Here is an 18,054-nt window from a genome sequence, read left to right on the forward strand (position 1 = left end):
AATCCTCCCAATTACTCCGAGAGGGAGCGTTTATCCCCACTTCCCGGATGTAGACACTGAGGCTTGGCAAGATGCAGTGACCTGCAGCTGTCTGAGCTAGGACTGAAACCCAGGCTCCTGCCCCCAGGTCCCGCTGTTCCCGCTGCCCCAGAAATCTCAAGTCTTCACGCAGCTGCACAGGCAAGGGGGCCTTTAAGCTGGCCAGACTGCAAGGCCAGTGTGTCAGGCAGGGAGCTGGCGAGCAGAGGAGGGCCCATTAAGAGCAGCAGGGAGTCGCCTCTGGCAGCTTTTAAAGGACAAAGGCCAAGGAGGCACAGAGAATCGCGCTTTTCAGAAGCTTTACAAGCAAAACAGATGGTGGGAATACAGCTGGGGGAAGATTTTTGCACTTTAATAAAGCGATTTTTGTGTGGGCCACTGAATTTTCCTTCCTTAAATGAGCACCAACCGGCTTGGAGGCAGCTCTGAGTCACTTGCAAACCATCAGCTGAAAGGAAGGAGGGGTGTATGTGCAGGGGCTGGGGGTGCCATCAAAGCCTGGGGTCGGCTGGCTTAGGGGGTGAGCCCCCGACGGGGGGCTGGTGGGGCAAGGAGATTACTGGCGCTTGTTTTCACTTACTGGGTTTGGTAGAGCTGCCTCAGCTCTGTGCTCGCTCGGAGCCAGTGAGCCTGGGTGTGGGATACAGGCGGTGGGTGTGCAGGGCTGGGATGTCGGTTCAGAGCAACCGGGGTCCAGTGGGGCACTCAACAAGGGCTGTGAGCAGAAACGCTGATTTATGAGCCTGGCGGGCCATCTGCACCGTGGGGAGCAGGGGGAGGCCAGGGCAGGGTGGAGGGCGCAGCGAACGAGGCCAGGGGCTCCCCCAAGCGGGGGCGCGTGGAATGGTTCTATAGGATGAAGCTGAGAGCCCTCTGCACAACGGAGTGGGCCTGCTGGAAACCCCCTGGGAAGAATGCAACACAGCAAGGTCCCTGAGTTTTCATTGTGTGATGCGATGCAGTCTGGATCCTCGGGGTGCACAGTGAGGGTCTGAGAAGCTGAGTCCTCTAACCACAGTTCAGTGCTGACCAAGCAAAGGCCTGCAGAGCTGGGAGGCGTTCCTTCTCCAGCCACCGAGAGGTGAGCTGGCCAGGCACGTGGGGAAGAGAAGGGCCCAGGAGGCGGCTGCTGAGAGGCTCACATGTGCACCCACACACAAGTCCACGGACAAGCCGCTCACCGCACCTTGCTGCAAAGTCAGGAGGCAGGGGGTGGTTTTGGAGGGAGGAAGGAGCAGGGTCAGAGGGGGTGAGCACAGGGGTCACGGGTGCTGGAAGGGGGGGCTTCCCACAGCCCTCGGCCCTTCCCTCACAGCCTCAGGCCCGCATCTCCTTCTTAGTCACGCAGACGTCAAGGCAGCCCTTTCTGCATTCCGGTTCTGGACCTGCCCCTTCTCAGCCCAAATACCACAAAACAAACTGTTCAGGATTGGAAACCAGCAAACTGTCCATCAGTAGGGGACTTGCTAAACAAATTGTGAACGTGGCCACACAAGAAAATGCCGTGCAGCACTGAAGGAAAACCAAGGAGATACGCACGGACTTGGGGTGACGTCCAGGATACACAGTTAAGAGAGAGAGGCAAAAAAGCAAGTCTGGGAATAATAGGGAGAGTATAATAATTTCTGTTAAAAAAGATTCCAAGGCACGTTTATCTATAAATGTGCTCCTGTGTATTTTGCATGCAATAAAATCATATCAAAAGTGTGGAACTGGGAAAAGGCCACCCTGGAACACTATATTTGAATCTGCTCCCTGCCCCTTCCCCTCTGCATTCCTAATCCCCTCACCCTGTTCTGCATTTTCTTTCTTCATAGCACTTAACGTCTAACGTTTTATATACTTACCTAGTTGTTACGTTTATTAGGTGTCATATATGCTACTCCTCCTTCCACTAGAATGTAGGGTTAGCCATGGTAAGGCTCTTCGTCTAGTTAGTTTTTGGCACAGAGTAGGTGCTCAGTAAGTGAGTAGAGACTAAATGAATCAAATGACACTGGCGGAGGGTGAAGAGGGAATGTTTCCTTTTTTGCTTAATATTCCAAACACAGTGGCGAGATTATGGGTTATTTTTACTTTCCGTTTTTAATGATGTTATATTTTCTAATTTTCCTATAACCGATATGCATTATTCCTGCAGTCAGAAAAAAATTAAAGCCTTCTAATTTGACTTTATTACATGCAAAATACACAGGAGCACATTTATAGATAACTACGCCCTGCGAGCGGCTCCTGGGCTCCTTCGCGGCCCTGCCCTCCCACAGCAAAGCCTGGCTTTGGCTTTCCTGGCTCCGCAGCTCCCTCTGTTTCGCCCGCCCTCTCCACCTGGCTCTGCATGCTCCTGACAGTTTGGCCCTGACCTCCCTTTCCAGACTCCGCTCCTACCAGACCTTTCCTACTCTGTGGACACAGTGAACACTCCCACCTCTGGCCTTTTTTCAAACCAGCCCAGCCCCTGGATGCTCTCCTCAGCTCCCATCCACACCTTCCAAATTCCCACCATCCTTCTAGACCTAGTTCAAGGCCCACTTCCTTGGGAAAACTGCCCAGAGCAGAGAGAATTTCTCCCATCTCAGTCCTCACAGCCACTGGGTCAGTATGACGGGGCATCCAAATCTGCTTGCAACGAGAGCTCCTGTGTCCCTCTGCCTCTTTCACAACCTTGAGCCTGGAGGGCAGGGAGCATTTCTTTGTTTCATCTGTCTCTTTGCCGTGTCTCTCTGCGTCTCTTGGTCTCCCCTGGTCCCCGTCTCTGTCTGTCTCCCTGCTGTTCTCTCTCTTTCCTCAATCCTTCCTTCCATCCGGCCTTCCCATCAGCTCCCTCTCTTCCTGCCCCACTGCTGGCCCTCCATCAATCAGGAAGGCCTGTGCTGTGCTAGATCCATGAAGTTCCTTCCGGACGTGGGGGCCTTGGAGCTGCAGGGATGGAGCCACCTGCCCCTCGCTGTGTCCCCGGCTGCTGGCCCTGCTGCCTGCTGAGTGGCCTCAGGGAATCTCACTGCCAGGCCCAAGGCTGACCCACTGGGGCCGGTCTCCAAGAGCAGCCTTCCTTCTGCGCCTCTCTGGGAGTGGATCCGGCAACAGGGGAGGCTGCATGGGACCCGTGGGGCAGTTTGAACCAGAGCTCAGACCCAGAACAAATCCCACAGCCTTGCAAAACAGCAAGGATTGGCAGTCAGGGCAGTCAGGGACTCCCAAGCGGGAGCAGGATCCGTATCCCTAAGCAGGGGAGGCAGACTGTTGTGAAGAGGCACGGAGGCTCTTGGGCCCCTGTGATCCCACCAGATGACCCGGCTGAGGCTGCCCAGCTGAAGAAGCAGATCTGTTCTCTTGGCGGGGACAGATACTGGCCAGAGAAGAGACCCAATAAGACCTATAATACACGTCTCAAAATAGCAGAGGCAGCTCATGGGATGTGTGGAAGGAGAAACCAGCCTCAGTCCTGGCCTCACCATTGACTTTCTTTGTGAGCCTCAATTTCCTTATCCGTACAGTGGGGTGTGGGTTGATATCCAAGCCAGATAACCTGACAAACATCCTACCTATGAGACCATGGCAGTCACCTTGGCGTGGATGGCCTCACTTGGGTCATCTAGTAACTGAGGGGTCATTGATGTCCAGTAAGAAAGGGGCACAGCAGAAGGACATTGGCTGGCTGTGCACAGAGCAGCTATGGGAGGTCTGGCAGTCAAGTCACAGTGGTTAAGACCTCAGACTGTGGCGTCCAAGGAGGTGGGGTCCAAATCCAGATCTCCCTACTTTCTGGAGGTGTGATTTAGAGCAGGTTACTTAACCTCAGCCTCAGTTTCCTGACCTGTAAAATGGGGGTTATGGTTCTTAATTCATCTTGTTGTGGTGAGAATGGAATAAGGTATCTTATGCAGAGCACCTGTAGATTCGTGCAACTGCCACCACAATCAAAACACAGAACTGCTCCGTCACCACAAAGACCTCCTTGGGGCTATCTCTTTAAAGTCGCACCCACCCCTCTCCTTTTCACCATTTCTAGCCCCCAGCAACTACTGATCTACTTTCCATCTCTATACTTTTGTCATTTTGAGAATATTATATAAATGGAATCAACAGCATGTACCTTTCTGAGGTTGGCCTCTTTTTTTTCACTCATCATAATGCCCATGAGAGCCATCCAAGTTGCTGTGTGTATCGACAGTTTATTCCTTTTGATTGCTGAGTAATATTCCATGGTGTGGCTGGACCACAGCTTGTTGAACCGTTAACCTACTGAAGGACATCAGGGTCGTTTCCAGTTTGGGCCGTTACAGATAACGCTACTATGAACAATCACGTGTAGCTTTTTGTGTGGACATGAGTTTCCATTCATCTGGGATAAATGCCCAGGAGTGTGATTGCTGGGCCCTATAACGGTTGTGTAGTTTAGTTTTTGTCTTAAAAGGAACTGCCAAACCACCTTCTGGAGCAGCTGTTCCAGGAACGAACGAGAGACCCGGCTTTTCCACGTCCTTGCCAGCACTTGGTTTCGTCACTCTTTTTTACTTTAGCTGTTCTAATAGGTGTATAGCGATATTTTATTAACACCACAGGTATACTGTATATCTGGTTATGTTATATATATGTATGCACGCACATATATGTAACATACATACATATATATGTGCATATAGATATATATACATACGTATGTGTGTATATATATATCAAATGCTAGTCTTTTACGTGTGTATACACACACACACACACACATAAAAGACTAGCATTTTTTTTAATACCACCCCCAGCCAAGAACCAATTTTCACCCTCTCAGGGGTGACATCACTCCCACTGATCATGCATGCTTTCCCCAAGCCTTCTAGCCAAGAGAAGGCGTCAGGGGTTTGGTGAGACATTTTAATCACTGAACCGACACCCACGCGGCCAGGGAAGCAGCTGGTTTGGGTAGGTTTGCTGCAGGCCATTGTTTGAAGGACAAGGCCATGGCCTCAGACAAATGGAGGATTAAATACTCTGACCCCAAGGTGAACTAATTCGACAGCGGCACCAGGATGGACCCCAGCAAGGAGTGGGGCATGAAAACCTCCCTCCTGAGCTCAGGTTCACTTCAAAGCAGGGTTGCCTCCAGTAGCTGGTGTCACAGTAACGTGGTATCTAGAAGATGCTCAGGCTGTGAGCCCTGCATCTCGCCGGGATTCGGGATGCAGTTTCAGCACCCACTGCCCTGCCAATAGCTCACTTGCGCACTCCCACCACCGCCCCCCGCCCCGAGCTCTGACTCACCCAAGCCAAAGTGTGCCACGGGCTCCATCTCGCACAGGTAGCCTGAGCCCCCGTCGATGATCCTCAGGTGGGCCCCACTCTTCTTGGTGTAGAGCACAACCTTAGCGCCCCTGGCGAAGGCCCCAAACTGGGTTCGCGGCACCACCCGCAGCCAGCTGTTGCTGAAGCCCTGCAGGGAGGGAGGAAGGTAGGCATCAGCGGGCTGGGCAGAAGGAACAGGGAGGGAGGGTAAGAGAGGGACAGAAGGAGAAAGGAGGGGACAAGAGAAGGGGCAGAGGAAAGAGAGGAGGAGGGAGCCGGGCAGGGAGACAGACTGGTTGAAGTTTGCAAAGAGCAGCCCTGGAAGAGAGGAGGGAAAGCCAATAGACTCGGGGAAAACAGTGTTTGGAGGAGTGCCAGCAGAAGGCTGAGGGGCAAAGGGCTTCTGGGAGGCAGCTGTTCTTGGGGTTCACTGTGCTGCTGGGAATTTGCTTCCTCCAGGGCCCGGGTGTCCATTTCCTGCCACTCTGGTCAAGCAAGCATCCCGGGCTCCTTGGCCCTCATCCAGCCCAGGCTCAGCACGTTGGGCTGGGCTCTGTGGGTCCCCAGGTCCAGGCACACCTGATTCCCCCGGAAGACGGACAGCGGCTGAGCCATGGACTCTCCGTGGGACAAGATGAGGTCCAGCATCCCGTCTCCATCGAAGTCTGTCACTACACCGCCTGCAACAGCACAGATTTCACTCTGTCGGCCAGGAGACCCACAGGGGAGGGGGGCTCCTGACCAGGGCCAGGTCCACGCCCTGAGTGTGGGAGGAAAGAGCACAGCCCTGGGCATTGAAGACTGGAGCTTGAAGCTCCTCTCCTTTCTGGTGGCCGCTCATTCATGGAAGAGGGGGTCCATTTCCTCCCCCTGGACTTTTGAAGGAAAGCATTGGTGCAAATAATTCAGACTATGAGGGCTGCTTTCTGGTCTTTTATACACGCCCTTTATATTTGCACTGCTTTTGCCAGTCTGTCGGGGGTTTGCGTATACCTGGTCTCATTTTGGTCCTCACTACAACCCAGAGACGTGAGGAGGGCGGATGCAATTATCCCCATCTTATGGGTGTGGCGAACAAGATCCAGAAGATGAAGCGCCTTTTCCAAGGCCACAGGTGAGGCAATGGCAGGGCCGAGTCTTGGGACTCCTGATCCAGTGCTCGCTCGCTGACACCAGGCTGAGTGCCAGGAGGGGTGAGACGACAGGACGCCCAGCCTCGCCTTTGCCTCTCCTCCTGGCAGAGCATTGCCAGAGATGCTACTGCCCGTGGAATCCCACGCCTCTGACCCCGCGGCCCTGGGACTGGGAGAACGGACCGTCCCCTCCTCTGCTTCCCGCCTGACACTCCCAGGGCCTCCTCCCCCACTCTCACCCCTGCCCCAGGATCTCAGCCCTCAGAGTGGCAGGGATAGGATGAGCCCAGCTGTGGGACTGGCTGCACCACCCCTCCCGCCCTCCCCCCAGGTGAAGGGCAGCACTGAGACAGGGGAGAGCAGGCCAGAGCCCTCAGGGGCCCTCACCTGTGCCCCGGCCCTCGGGCTCCAAGGCGTCGCCAGGATTGAGCTCCTCGATGAGGGGGTCGCCGTGTTCCCTGTGGATGATGCTGCGGGACAGGAGACAGGCTGTTCATGGACGACACTGTGCTGGCAAAGCCCCAGTGGGCTCCCTGGACCTCGAGGCCCACGAGCCCCATTCTCCAGCCCCTGAGCACCCTGAGACGCTGCTGCACGTGGGCTGCCTCCTGCATGCCGACAGAGCCACTCTGCTCACAGACCCTGCCTGCGCCTTTCTTGGGTTTTAATTCACGTTGGTAAATATTGATTTTTCCTTCTCTAATGGATGAATTATAGACAGCCTGGGGAAGGGCAGCTGATGGATGGAGAAGGGGCAGGGATGCAACTACCTTCAACTGACCTTCACTTTCCTTCTAGCGGTCCTGGGTTTCTGAGTTCTGAATGCTACGCAGGGTTCCACCCCTACTCCGGTGCCACCTCCTCTAAGCCCTCCCTGATCGTCCTACTAGAAGCAATGCCTTCCTGCTCTGCCTCTGTCACTTTCCTGGCCTTTATTGCTTTCTGCCTTGTGTTGAAGCTCTATATGAATGCATCTTATCTCCTCAGTTAGACTGTGAACTCTTTGCAGCCTGGGACCATGTATTATTACTCTTCTTTGCATCTCCCGCAGCATCTAACACAGTGCCTGGCTCTCAGGAAGCTCCAGACATGTCCGTGGGGTGCGTGGAGGAATCCAGAGACAAAAGGGAAGAAAGGGTCCCTTTGGGTTGCTAGGGTTTTGTCTGTTTTGAACTCTGAATCATGATAATATTTGCTGTAGAAAAGTCCACTGTGAAAGTCCTGTTCTTTCTGCACATTGAGCTGAACGCTGATGATGGCTTTGAGCTTTCCTCTCTAATTTTTCTCACTGGGTAGATTCTCGCAGCATTGGGCGCTCTGTCCTGGCTGTGTGGAGCAATCTTGGGGCTGGGGTGGGGAGAAAGGACCAGGAAGGATCTGTATCGCTCTCCCCTTACGTTGCAGGTGGGGCTGTCACTTAAATCACAGTCACCAGAGGGCTGTGCTGTGGCCAATGCTTTCTTTCAGGAGGGAGCCAGGGTCCCCTGAGCTGGAGCTTCTGGTGGCTGGATGGCAGAGGGTGCTGGCAGAACTGCAAGGTGTCTGCAGGGTTGAGCACATGTCCTGGGAGGTGTCCTCTGTCCGCGCGGGGCGTCTGTGCTGAGCACATCCGCGTGTGCAGTCTGGGCAGTGAGCAGCATGCCCGGCAGTGCTTTTGTGTGTGTGCACACCTGCCGGAGGTGTGTGTCTGCCTCAGCCTGCTAGCATCCACAGTCCCTTCAACCATTCGTGTCCTGCAACCTCTGTCACAGCTGGGCAGAGCCATCCCTGGGTTCAGGTGACAATGGAGTTAGGGGTTTCTAAGGCTAAAGCCCAGAAGTTCCAGGGCAGAGCTGGGCAAACTCACCCAGATTTGGGCAACCAGGGCAGGCTTCTCGGAGGAAGGGTCAACAAAGCTGAAACCAGAATGATGAGTGAGTCTGTGTCACTCGGAAGCGAGAGAGAGGCAGATGGTGTGGGCAGCCTGAGGCGTCCAGGCCTGGTGCAGCCCAGAACTGAAAGCTTGGGGTGTCTGGTGCTTAGGTGTAAACTGGGGAGTGGAGAGTGACAAGGCTGGGGACAAAGCCAGCCTGTGGGATGTATCAAAGAGAAGGTAGTGGGGAGCTTCTAAGGGGTTTAAGTGGAAGAGGGGTGTGGTCAGATTCGCATTTTCAACAGCTTGCTCTGCAGGACTGGACACAGGGCGGCAGCTAGAGAAGAGGGAGTGCGCAGGGTGGAGCCATGGGACCAGATCAACACGCATCCTGCCTGGCCTGGGACAGTCCCTACTCACGCCTGTCATCCCGCCATTGTTAACAGGGCCTCTGCACTCTTCTTAAGCACCTGGAGTGGGTGATGAGTTCCCTGGTTTCCCGGGCATCACTGAAGGGCCGGCAGACTCACACACACCGAGGCTTTGCATCCCTGGTGACTCCTACAAGGAGCCCACCATGTTTCCTTCGGTGACACGTGACAAGCCCACTTGGTATGGGGCACGTAGGGGCTCAACTTCTAGAGTTGCCAGCTGAGTGGTGGCCCCAGTCTCTGCTGCGAGCTCCAGACCCAGCATCTGCCACAGCGACTCGGGGCACAGCCACGGAACTGGGAAGTGGCTTCCACTGAGCTGTGCGGAAACAAACACACTAACCCATAGGGTGACCATGTGGTGACCCTGTCCGCAGACAGCCCGGGGCCAGCCTGCCCTTGGGGTGGCGGGAGGGAAGCTGGGGGGTTTGACAGAGGCCAGACAGGCAGAGGAAGTGCCTGGGTGCTCGGGCCACAGAGACGCCTTGGTGCTCCGGGCCCTGGCGAGTGACACTTTATCAGCCAGAGAAGGAAAGCAGTGTCTCTGTTAAGGAGCAATAGATCTTCCGCAATTAATCTGGAAGTTGTGAAAAAGCTTTTTGCAAGGCACCTAATTAGCAAATCTGGTGCCTTCAGGGGGTGATTACAGCTGGTCGGGATTGATGCTTTGTTAATAATTATATTTTAAAACACGCTTAGTCACAGCTCTCGCCTTTTATTAATAGTTGAGGGCCCTTCTGGGGGAGGGGATGGGGGCCTTGGGGAACTGAGCAGGTGATCTGGCCCATTTCCTGCATCCAAGGTCCCTGGCCCACCCTCCTCTTGCCCCCTGGTGCTGAGGCCCATTAGCATGTTTTAGGCCAGGAACCAGGGCCGCATGTGTCCTGAGGTTTGTTCCCCAACAGCAGTTCTCAAACGTTGGTGTGATAAGAATCACCTGATGCCTAGTGCACGTGTTAAAAAGACAGATTCCTGGGCCTCAGCCCCTGAGATTCTGATTCAGGAGATCCAGGGCGGGCCCAGGGATTCTGTACTTTAAATAAACACTCTGGGTGGTTCTGACGCCAGTGGTCTCTGGACCCCAATTAGAGAAAAATCGAACGTTTCCTCCCTGCATGCAGTGCTCAGTTGCCTCCATTCTTGTCTACCGTTCCCTCATCTACCATTAATTGTCTCATTCAGCATTTCCCAAAGGATGTTTAGCAGAGCACCAATCCCAGGAGAAAAATCTCTGAAAGAAGTATCTTGTACTGAAATCTATTTGGAATACTCCATTCACCTCTTGGAAAGTAAAAATACTCATGGTCATGCTAAAGGCTCTGAGAAGTCCTGTAGTCAATACACCTGCCTGTCTTTGCTTCATCCAGATGCACCCAAACAGATTTGGCTCTGGAACCCCTTTGGGTGGTAGAGTGGAGCCTGGCTTCTAGGCACACTTTGTGCACGTCCCCCTGACCATTTCCTCCGCAACAGCAGGAGGCCCAGGATTCCCCGCCTCACCTTTCCACCCCCCATTCTCTCAGCCTCTTGCTCAATCCCTGTCCTTCCAGCTTCTAATGCTCCTTCATCAGGGGACCTTCCTCCTTCCTCCCCTTGGAGCTCCTCTTTTGAGTCCTAAGCCTTCCTCCCTGACCCCCACCCACGAAGGCTGAGTAGCCACGAGCCAGGCTGAAGCATCTACCGGAAGAGGCGGTTGGCTGAGGAGGTGCGGTGGGCAAAGTTGTTGAAGAAGATCTCCAGCTCCTGGTCATTGTCAAAGTCGGCAGCGATGACTGTGCGGACAGGCGAGGGCATGGAGAACTTGGGTGAGGCGATGTCCTGGGAGGAGAGAGGGCTGCAGGTCAGCGGACAGATGCGTGGGGCAATGGGGGTGGCCTAGAGGCCAACTCTCCCCACCCCCGTGTGTGCGCGTGCGCGCAAAGATAAAAGCCTGACCTAGCATGTCCTCTATCACCTTCCCTGTAAGGGCCCTAGGTATGCTGTGTTTAGGATCACATAAACTTCAGGCTGCTTGTAGGAGAACAAGGAGGTGAGAGGAACAGTCCTAATTCACACCGGTGAAGCACCTTGCTGTTCCCTGGTCCGGACCACATGGGGCCCTCCCATCAGTCACTCGAGGCAGGGCTGATGTGAGCACTCCCATTTTACAGGTGAGGTAACTGAGTCCTGGAGAGGAAGGGGAATTGCCCACTGTCATAGCTAATGAGTGGGGGCCGTCACCAGGGCTCTGATTCCAGACGCTATGCCCTTCCTAGTACGTGCCCTTCGTCCTCCGCAGTGAGAGGCGGAGGCTGGGAGGGCACTGGGCAGTGCTGTGCATTTAAATCCAGGCTTCTCTGCAGACTAGCTGTGTGGCCTCAGGCAGGTTACTTAACCGCTCCGATCTCGCCTTCCTCATTGGTAACACGGGGCTGAGTAATAGCTGTCCAGGTTGTGAGCACCGCATGTAAAGCGCTTGGCACAGGGTGGGCACCAGGTGATCCCTGGCAGTCTGTCCTGGCCCTGCCCATATCAGCCTCATGAAAGGTGGCAGAGGCGGCCTTTAGCTGTGTTTTTCCTGCCTTTATTACCTTACTTTGTCTCTTGGGAGTCTTTTGATTTTTTTTTTGAGATATTTGCCTTGGGGGGTTGCAGTATCAGATACCTCTGCGCAGGGCTCACGAGGAGACCCCAGACCCAGGACAGCCCAGCAGGGACTTCAAAGTGCTGAGAGGGCCTCGGTGGACCCGGCAAAGTGTCCCACCTATGGAACTTGTCTTTGAAATAGAAGAGCTGTGGAGGGCGACCTTTTGTTTCTCAGCAGAATATCCATTCCGGGTGGGTATGTCCCTTAAAGACGCAGGAGCCTGTCTAAGTCCCAGGGTCCACGTGGGGAGAACTGGGAAGGGCACAGTTGGGGTTTCTGGGAGTGGTCCTCTGCCCTGGCCCTGCCCCTGGGCCTCCTACTTCAGGCCCTCTCCCCTGGCCACAGGAATGAGCTGCCCACTCTGGGTTGCCCAGGGGAATAGGCTGTCCCCAACAACGCAGTGATGAAGCTGATTGGGAGCCTGGCCCGCTGTCCAGGGTGGGCTGAAGAGGGCCTTGAGAGCTGGTAACAAAGAGACCTCAGGATCTCGAAGTTGTTATTATTCTAACGGAAACCTACATAGGCCCCTTGGGGTTGCCCCACTGGATGCCTGGGCTTCCAAGGTAATGTATGTAAGATGCTTGGCACAGTTCCTGGCACACAGAAGGCACTTGATAAGTGGGGTCTCCATTATTATCCTCATTATTGCTGCTGTGCGCTCTGGGGCTGGGCCATCAGAAGAGTTAGTTGACATTTGGGGCTGGATTATTCCAGCCGGTGCATTGTAGGACCTTTAGCAGTACGTCTGTCCTCTGCACGCTAGATGCCAGTAGCACCTTCTACCCCATTTGTGACAACCAAGAATGTCCCCAGATACTGTCAAATGTCCTGGGGTAGGGACAAAATCACCCCTGGTCGAGAACCTGGGTTAGAAGAAAAAGCTGAATAAAGATGGAAATCATCCAGGATCCCAGGAGCAGCTGCTCTGTGGTCAGGACGTACCTCTTTTTCACCCAGAGAGCCTGGGTCTCAAGCCTCTGCAGGGAATGAGTGGCTGGCCCTGAGCACCCCAAGGTGGCTGCCTACAGGGGAGGGGCCTGTGGCAGTGCCCCAGACATAAGGGCCCTGGTGGCTCCCCTGGGACCATCAAGCTTCTGGCAAATGCCGCCACTTTCTTGCTTCCTCGGGGGCTTCTGGCAAGACCAGGTACCTCCAGAAGCATCCTGACTCCCACCACCCCATGCTCTCCATCACCCTCCTGAGAAAGGCCCAGACTCAAGCTCACCAGGCTGGTGGTACATCCCTTACTGTCACCAAACAGTCTTTCTGAAGAATTCTTGGTGTCACTGACTGTCGATAGCTCAGGGAGGGGGCACAGAGAGGGGTTCAAGGTTACCTTGCCCCCCCACCTGCCATTTGTCCAGAAGGGGCAACTGTTGGGAGCTCTGTGGCCTCAACCTCCCCTGTCCCGCCAGCCCCGCTGTGCCCTTGGCCTGAGCCTCAATTTGAAAAGCTCAGGCCCAGGCTATGGGAAAAATGCTCCCGATCCAGAGAGTGAAGCCCACCTCACTGGGCCTTTGCCCTGCCGCCGCGCACCTCGCGAGGCTGCTCTCTCTCCTCTGCCAATGACCATGCGCTGGGCACTACAGACATCACAGCAGCCCAGGCAGGAGCCCATCGTCCCCCAGATGTTACCTTCCTTGTGGCCATCCCGCCCCCAGGCTCTGCAGAGCCACAAGCCCCTACTCAGCCTGGTGGGAGGCACAGGCGGGGCTGCAACCCCAAGATGACAAAGCAGGGGAGCGAGGCAGAGGCTCCTTCTTACCCGAAAGTGCACCTTCCCACGGGCGCTCATCTGCAGATAGAGGCGGTGGGGGCCATTCCAGTTGCCATAGACGATGTCCACTTTGCCATCACGGTTGAAGTCGGCCAGGGCGACACCTCGCCCGTGCTGGTGGGGGTCATCCACACCTGGGGAGGAAAGGCAGGCGCCCTCAGGGCAGCGCCCCCTGCAGGCTCCACAAACACTCACCTTGCCAGGGCCCCGTGAAGAGCAGCAAGGGAGGGTAAGCCTCATCCTGTCCCCATCTCTCCACAGGGGCAGAAGGTGGGCAGCCACCTGGTTGCAGAGAGAACCAGAGACTTGCCTTCAAGCTGCACTTGCCCAGAAAGTACTATTTTTACTCGTTTTTGGGGCAGCATGGGCTGGGGGAAGGAGACTTGTGGAGATTCTGGAGGACTAAAGCCCTCCCCAGCCACCGCTGACACTGGGATACATTAAGTTGATCATCACTCTTTTGCTCAAATTTCAGTGCTTCCCCAGTACTCTTGGGTACTCAAATTCCTGCCCGGGGAGCACAAGGCCCCTGCCTACCTTATCTGGTCTTTAACTGGTACCACTCTTCCCCCTTCCGCATATGCACCGGCCACCCGGGGTTCCTTTCATTTCTCAAATGACCCAAGCTCTTTCCAGCTTCTGGGCTTTTGCTCAAGCTGGTCTCTCCTTCTGGAATGCTCTTGCCAAGGCTCTTGGTTACGTGGTTCCTTGTTTTTCTTCTGCTCCCAGCTGTAATGTCACCTCCTCAAGGAAGCCTTCCCTGACCACTCCCATGAAAATAAGCCCCTCCTACCCACGCTGCTATTCATCCTGACAGCCTCCCATTCTCCTCCATTGAGCTGATCACACGTGCAGTTATGTTCCTTTGTGGGGTCCAGTTTTCCTACTAGACCTTACACTCCATGAGGTGAGGGTCTGTCTTCTTGTTCACCTGTGTTCCCACAGAGTCTATCTCAGTGCTTGTGGTGACCGGGTATTTTTCTGTAAATACTTGCTGAATGAATGAAGAGACATAAATAATTTGACAGAAGGCGACCAGGGACTTCGGTGACAGCAGAGAAAATACAGCACCATGACTGAGGAACGCACAGTGTGCCTTGTGAGATCTGGGAAGAAAGCTTGTGGGTCCAGTGTCACCTGTTTGTGCTGTCCCTGCATCTACCAGTGGTCAGTGGGACTGAGCTGATCCTGGGGGAGGATGGAGGGTGGCTTTGCCCAGAGGGATGGCCTGACCTCCTGGTTGCCCAAGGCAGACATGATCCTTCAGGTCAAGTGCAGAGCTGACAGGCAGTGGAGGCCGGCTCTAAATACCCATGCTGAGTCTTCTGGAGGACAAACTGCCGTTGGTCATCAGGCCCTCAGAGATGGCAGGTGATAGGACAATATGATGGGGGACGGGGATCACAGACACAGGACACAGCGAGCTCTTGCCAGCTGCAGATACGGAGATCCTGAGGATAGGGGCCAGCAGAAAGCAAGGTGGGGCCCCCCGAGAACCTTGGGGGCTGGGCATCCCCTTGGGGGAGGCGAGGATGGGTGGGGGTGGGGGAGAAGAGGCAGGGAGACCCAGGCTGGAGAAAGAGGGTTTGCAAAGGCGTGGGGGCAGCCTCCAACCTCTAGGATGAAATACCCCATTAATTCTCTGCAAAACTCCCCAGCCCGAATGTCGGTGGCCTTCTGTGTTGGCCCATTTCTCTCCTATCTATGAGGCACCTTGACAAGGAGCTGGTTCCCTTTCACGAGAATAATCGGTGCGAGGCTGCACTTCACAGCAGCATCTGTTTGGGTGATGAATGCCCTCTTGACATGTCTTGTTAAACCCCTGCGATCACTCTGACTTTCAATTACGGGCATAGCACCTTTCCTCTCTCCTCCCGCCTGATACCTTCTCCTACTCCAACTTGCTCGCTCCCCTCTGCTTCCGTCTCTTTAACACCTTATCAAATCCTCTAGGTTTTCTCCACCACCACCTCCTCTTCATTTTACGATTTTTCAGCAATGAGAAAATTTGCTGCTGGAGCGTTTAACAGGTGAGCTGCATGGGAGGACGGGCCGGGGAGCTGCCTCCATCTTTAGCTTTGCCCGGGGAGCTGACTGGCTGCAAGGGTGCATTTGTGGGGTGTTCAAAATGGGAAGTCCCGGGCAGAGTGCTGGAAGGGCAGGTACTTGTAAGTCACAGAGAATGGATGAGTACCCGCTCAGGAGCTGGATGCTAGCTGTCAGCACCAGCTGGCGCTTGTGGGACCTTGGATCTATGTGTCTACATCCCCGCTCACCTCTTCTTCCGGAGGCCGGAGCTCGTCCCTACGCCACCAAGAAGGAGAAATCAAACCTCCCATTCCTTGGCAAGGTGGGGAGGAAGTGGGTGGGGAGAAGTGGTTGAAGGGCAGGCTGATTACATCCACATACTTTTATTATGTGTCCCAGTCTTTGCAGACACAGACAGATTATTATAGCGATGTAGGAGCCTGAGTGAGTAGCACACGCAAAGGCAGTGGGAATACAGAGAAGGCAGTGCCAATCTCTGCCAGGCGGCACAGAAAGAGGCAGGAAAGGCTTCACAGATAACACCTAAACTGAGTGTTGAAGGATAAATAGAAGTTTTGCAGATAGAGAAGGGGGAGAGGGTACTTCAGGCGGAGAGGATTGGCAGGTGCAAAGGTCCTGAGGCAGATGATGGATGAACACAAAGGGAGGAAGGGGAGCAGAGCTGGGAGCCTGGAGTACTATTTTTGTGTAGATTTTATCCTGCTTCATATTATAGCTATTCGTTCATTTGTCTGTTTCCTCCTCTAAAATGTCAGTGCCTTGTATGGGCGGGTGGGGGGAGTGGGGTAGGGTGATCTTAGCCTTATTCAGGTCAGCGTCCCCAGCTCTGAGCACCAGCCTGGCACTTAGCACGGGTTCAATAAATGGCTATTGGATTGAGTTGCATGTTTAAGATGGATGCGGGGAGAAGAAATGGAGAGAGGCAGCTTAGGGTGGAAACCAGTGCTGAGAGACACAGGCAGGACTCAGAGGGACACGGGCCAATCCCAGTCGCTGGAGAATGGATAACAGTCAGGCGTTCCAGACGCTGTCTCCCCGGCCACAAACATCCCCTGCGTCCTGAACCACAGGGATGTGGAATTAAAGGTGACAAGCAACATTTCCCTGTGCGGTGCAGACAACGACTTGTCCCGCTCTCCCTGGGGCCTGTGGGACCTGGAGGGAGCAGGGCAGACCAGAGTCCCCTGTAGGGTGGTGGGGGTCACAGGACAGAGGCTGTTTTACTCACCAGCACTGGCCGCAGCATCCACGAAAGTGCCGTCCCCCCGGTTGTGGAAGAGGAAGTTGGGCCCGTTCTCGTTGTCGCAGAAGATATCTGAGGCACTGCTGCTGAGGATGGGGCCCACGCTTACGCCCCGGCCGCCTGGGAGAGCACAGCGACTCTCACCGAGCGGCAGAAGCAAAGCCCCAGGCCCGCGTGGAGGATGGGGGCAGCCTCGGAGGCCCGTGATGCGCTGCTATGGTGATGCCTCGGAAGAGGCAGGGGTGGGGGGTGGGGAGGGGCGGATTCTGACATTCCAGATGCTTCCTGGAGCCCAGATCTGGGCTCACGGTTCCATAAACCAACGTGGAGGGTGACTGCACTGATGATGAGGCCAGTGAGGAGCAAGATGGGGTTACTTTGTGCCGAAGGAACGATTCCATGAGCTGAGGAACACAGAGGCCACCACACAGAGCCTTCTCTTCCCTTTGGTAGCTGAATTGCACTAATCCTAAACCCATCTCTACCTGCAACATTTTGATCAAGTCACAGATTCCCTGACAGCCCCCAGCCTTACCCTGATCACAAATATGCTGGTCAAGATACTGGGTGTGTTCCTGTTCTAAGGACGTATAGAAACAGGTTCCAGCCACAGGTACAGTGATGCTTACTTTGTTTTGCTTGATGTAGGAAACAAATGCGAGCACCTGCCTGTCCATCAACAGCGATGCAGAATGGATTATGGTGCATCCACATGACGGGCTGTTCTGCAGCTACTAAAGAGACTGTGTAGATCCACATGTATTGACTTGGAGGAACGCCCATGACATATTGTTAAATGAAAAAGCAATTCGCCAGGTAATGGTATTGTGTGATCTTATTTTTATTTTTCAGAAAAAGGAAAACAAATGATACTTCTGAATATACGTGTTTGTGCAAACTTGTTTTTGAGTTTGGGGAAGAGTGGGGAAGAGTGGGGAAGGCCACACTCCGAGCTGTTCGCATTGGCTGCCCTGATGGGGTAGGATTTAGGGAGGGAAGGAGAGACAGTATGTTGGCCTTTTTTGGGAACGTCTGTATCGTTTGGCTTATTGTAACAACAAGTGCTTCTGTAGTTTGAAAAAAAATCCAATAAGGTGTATATTTTTTTTAAGAAAGAAAGCAAGCAAGCCAGCTCTACGTTAGGGTTTGAAATGCCCAAGATCAATGTGGACATGTCACCAAGTCTAATCTTAAGGTGTCTTGAACAAACCACCCCCAACCAGTGAGTTTCAAATAGAGCCCTGAAAGCCTCCCCTCAGCCTCACTCCTACCCCAGGTATGGTGCAGAAAACAGCCTGACCAGAAGCAGGACATGCATTCTCGTCCCACCTTGGCTTTTTTACAAGTTGCGTGATCTTGGGCAATTTACGTTACCCGTTTAGCCTCGGTTTTTCTCATCTGAAAAATGCAGATACTGTGACCTGCCTTTCCTATTTCAGGGTTTTTGAGAGGATCAAATGAGGTGAGAAAAATAAGAGGATCAAATGATGGTAAAGGTCTTTGTGACTCCTACAACCTTGCTACTAAGGTGTATCATCTGTGCGCTTGTTAGAAATGCAGAATCTCAGGTCCCCACCCACCCAAACAGGACCCCTGGGGGGTTTATGTGCGCAGTAAAGTTTGGAAAGTG

At 54.1% G+C, this 18,054-nt stretch overlaps 1 protein-coding gene across 5 annotated transcripts in view; it reads right to left on the reverse strand.

Annotated features, from left to right (window-relative positions):
• Nucleotides 1-18,054, reverse strand: part of CRTAC1 (cartilage acidic protein 1) — a 154,454-nt gene that overhangs the window by 30,239 nt on the left and 106,161 nt on the right. For all 5 annotated transcript variants that reach the window (XM_024735073.1, XM_024735070.1, XM_024735072.1 and 2 more), the window contains exons 6-11: nt 16,410-16,544; nt 13,121-13,266; nt 10,411-10,547; nt 6,834-6,916; nt 5,893-5,993; nt 5,293-5,461 (exon numbers count right to left, since the gene is read on the reverse strand). In XM_024735073.1, coding sequence (XP_024590841.1) covers nt 5,293-5,461; nt 5,893-5,993; nt 6,834-6,916; nt 10,411-10,547; nt 13,121-13,266; nt 16,410-16,544 — 771 coding nt within the window. The remainder of the gene's footprint in view (nt 1-5,292; nt 5,462-5,892; nt 5,994-6,833; nt 6,917-10,410; nt 10,548-13,120; nt 13,267-16,409; nt 16,545-18,054) is intronic.

The sequence above is a fragment of the Neophocaena asiaeorientalis genome, unplaced genomic scaffold (genome assembly GCF_003031525.2).
Source record: "Neophocaena asiaeorientalis asiaeorientalis breed wild unplaced genomic scaffold, Neophocaena_asiaeorientalis_V1.1 scaffold240, whole genome shotgun sequence".
In the NCBI taxonomy this organism is placed as follows: Eukaryota; Metazoa; Chordata; class Mammalia; order Artiodactyla; family Phocoenidae; genus Neophocaena; species Neophocaena asiaeorientalis.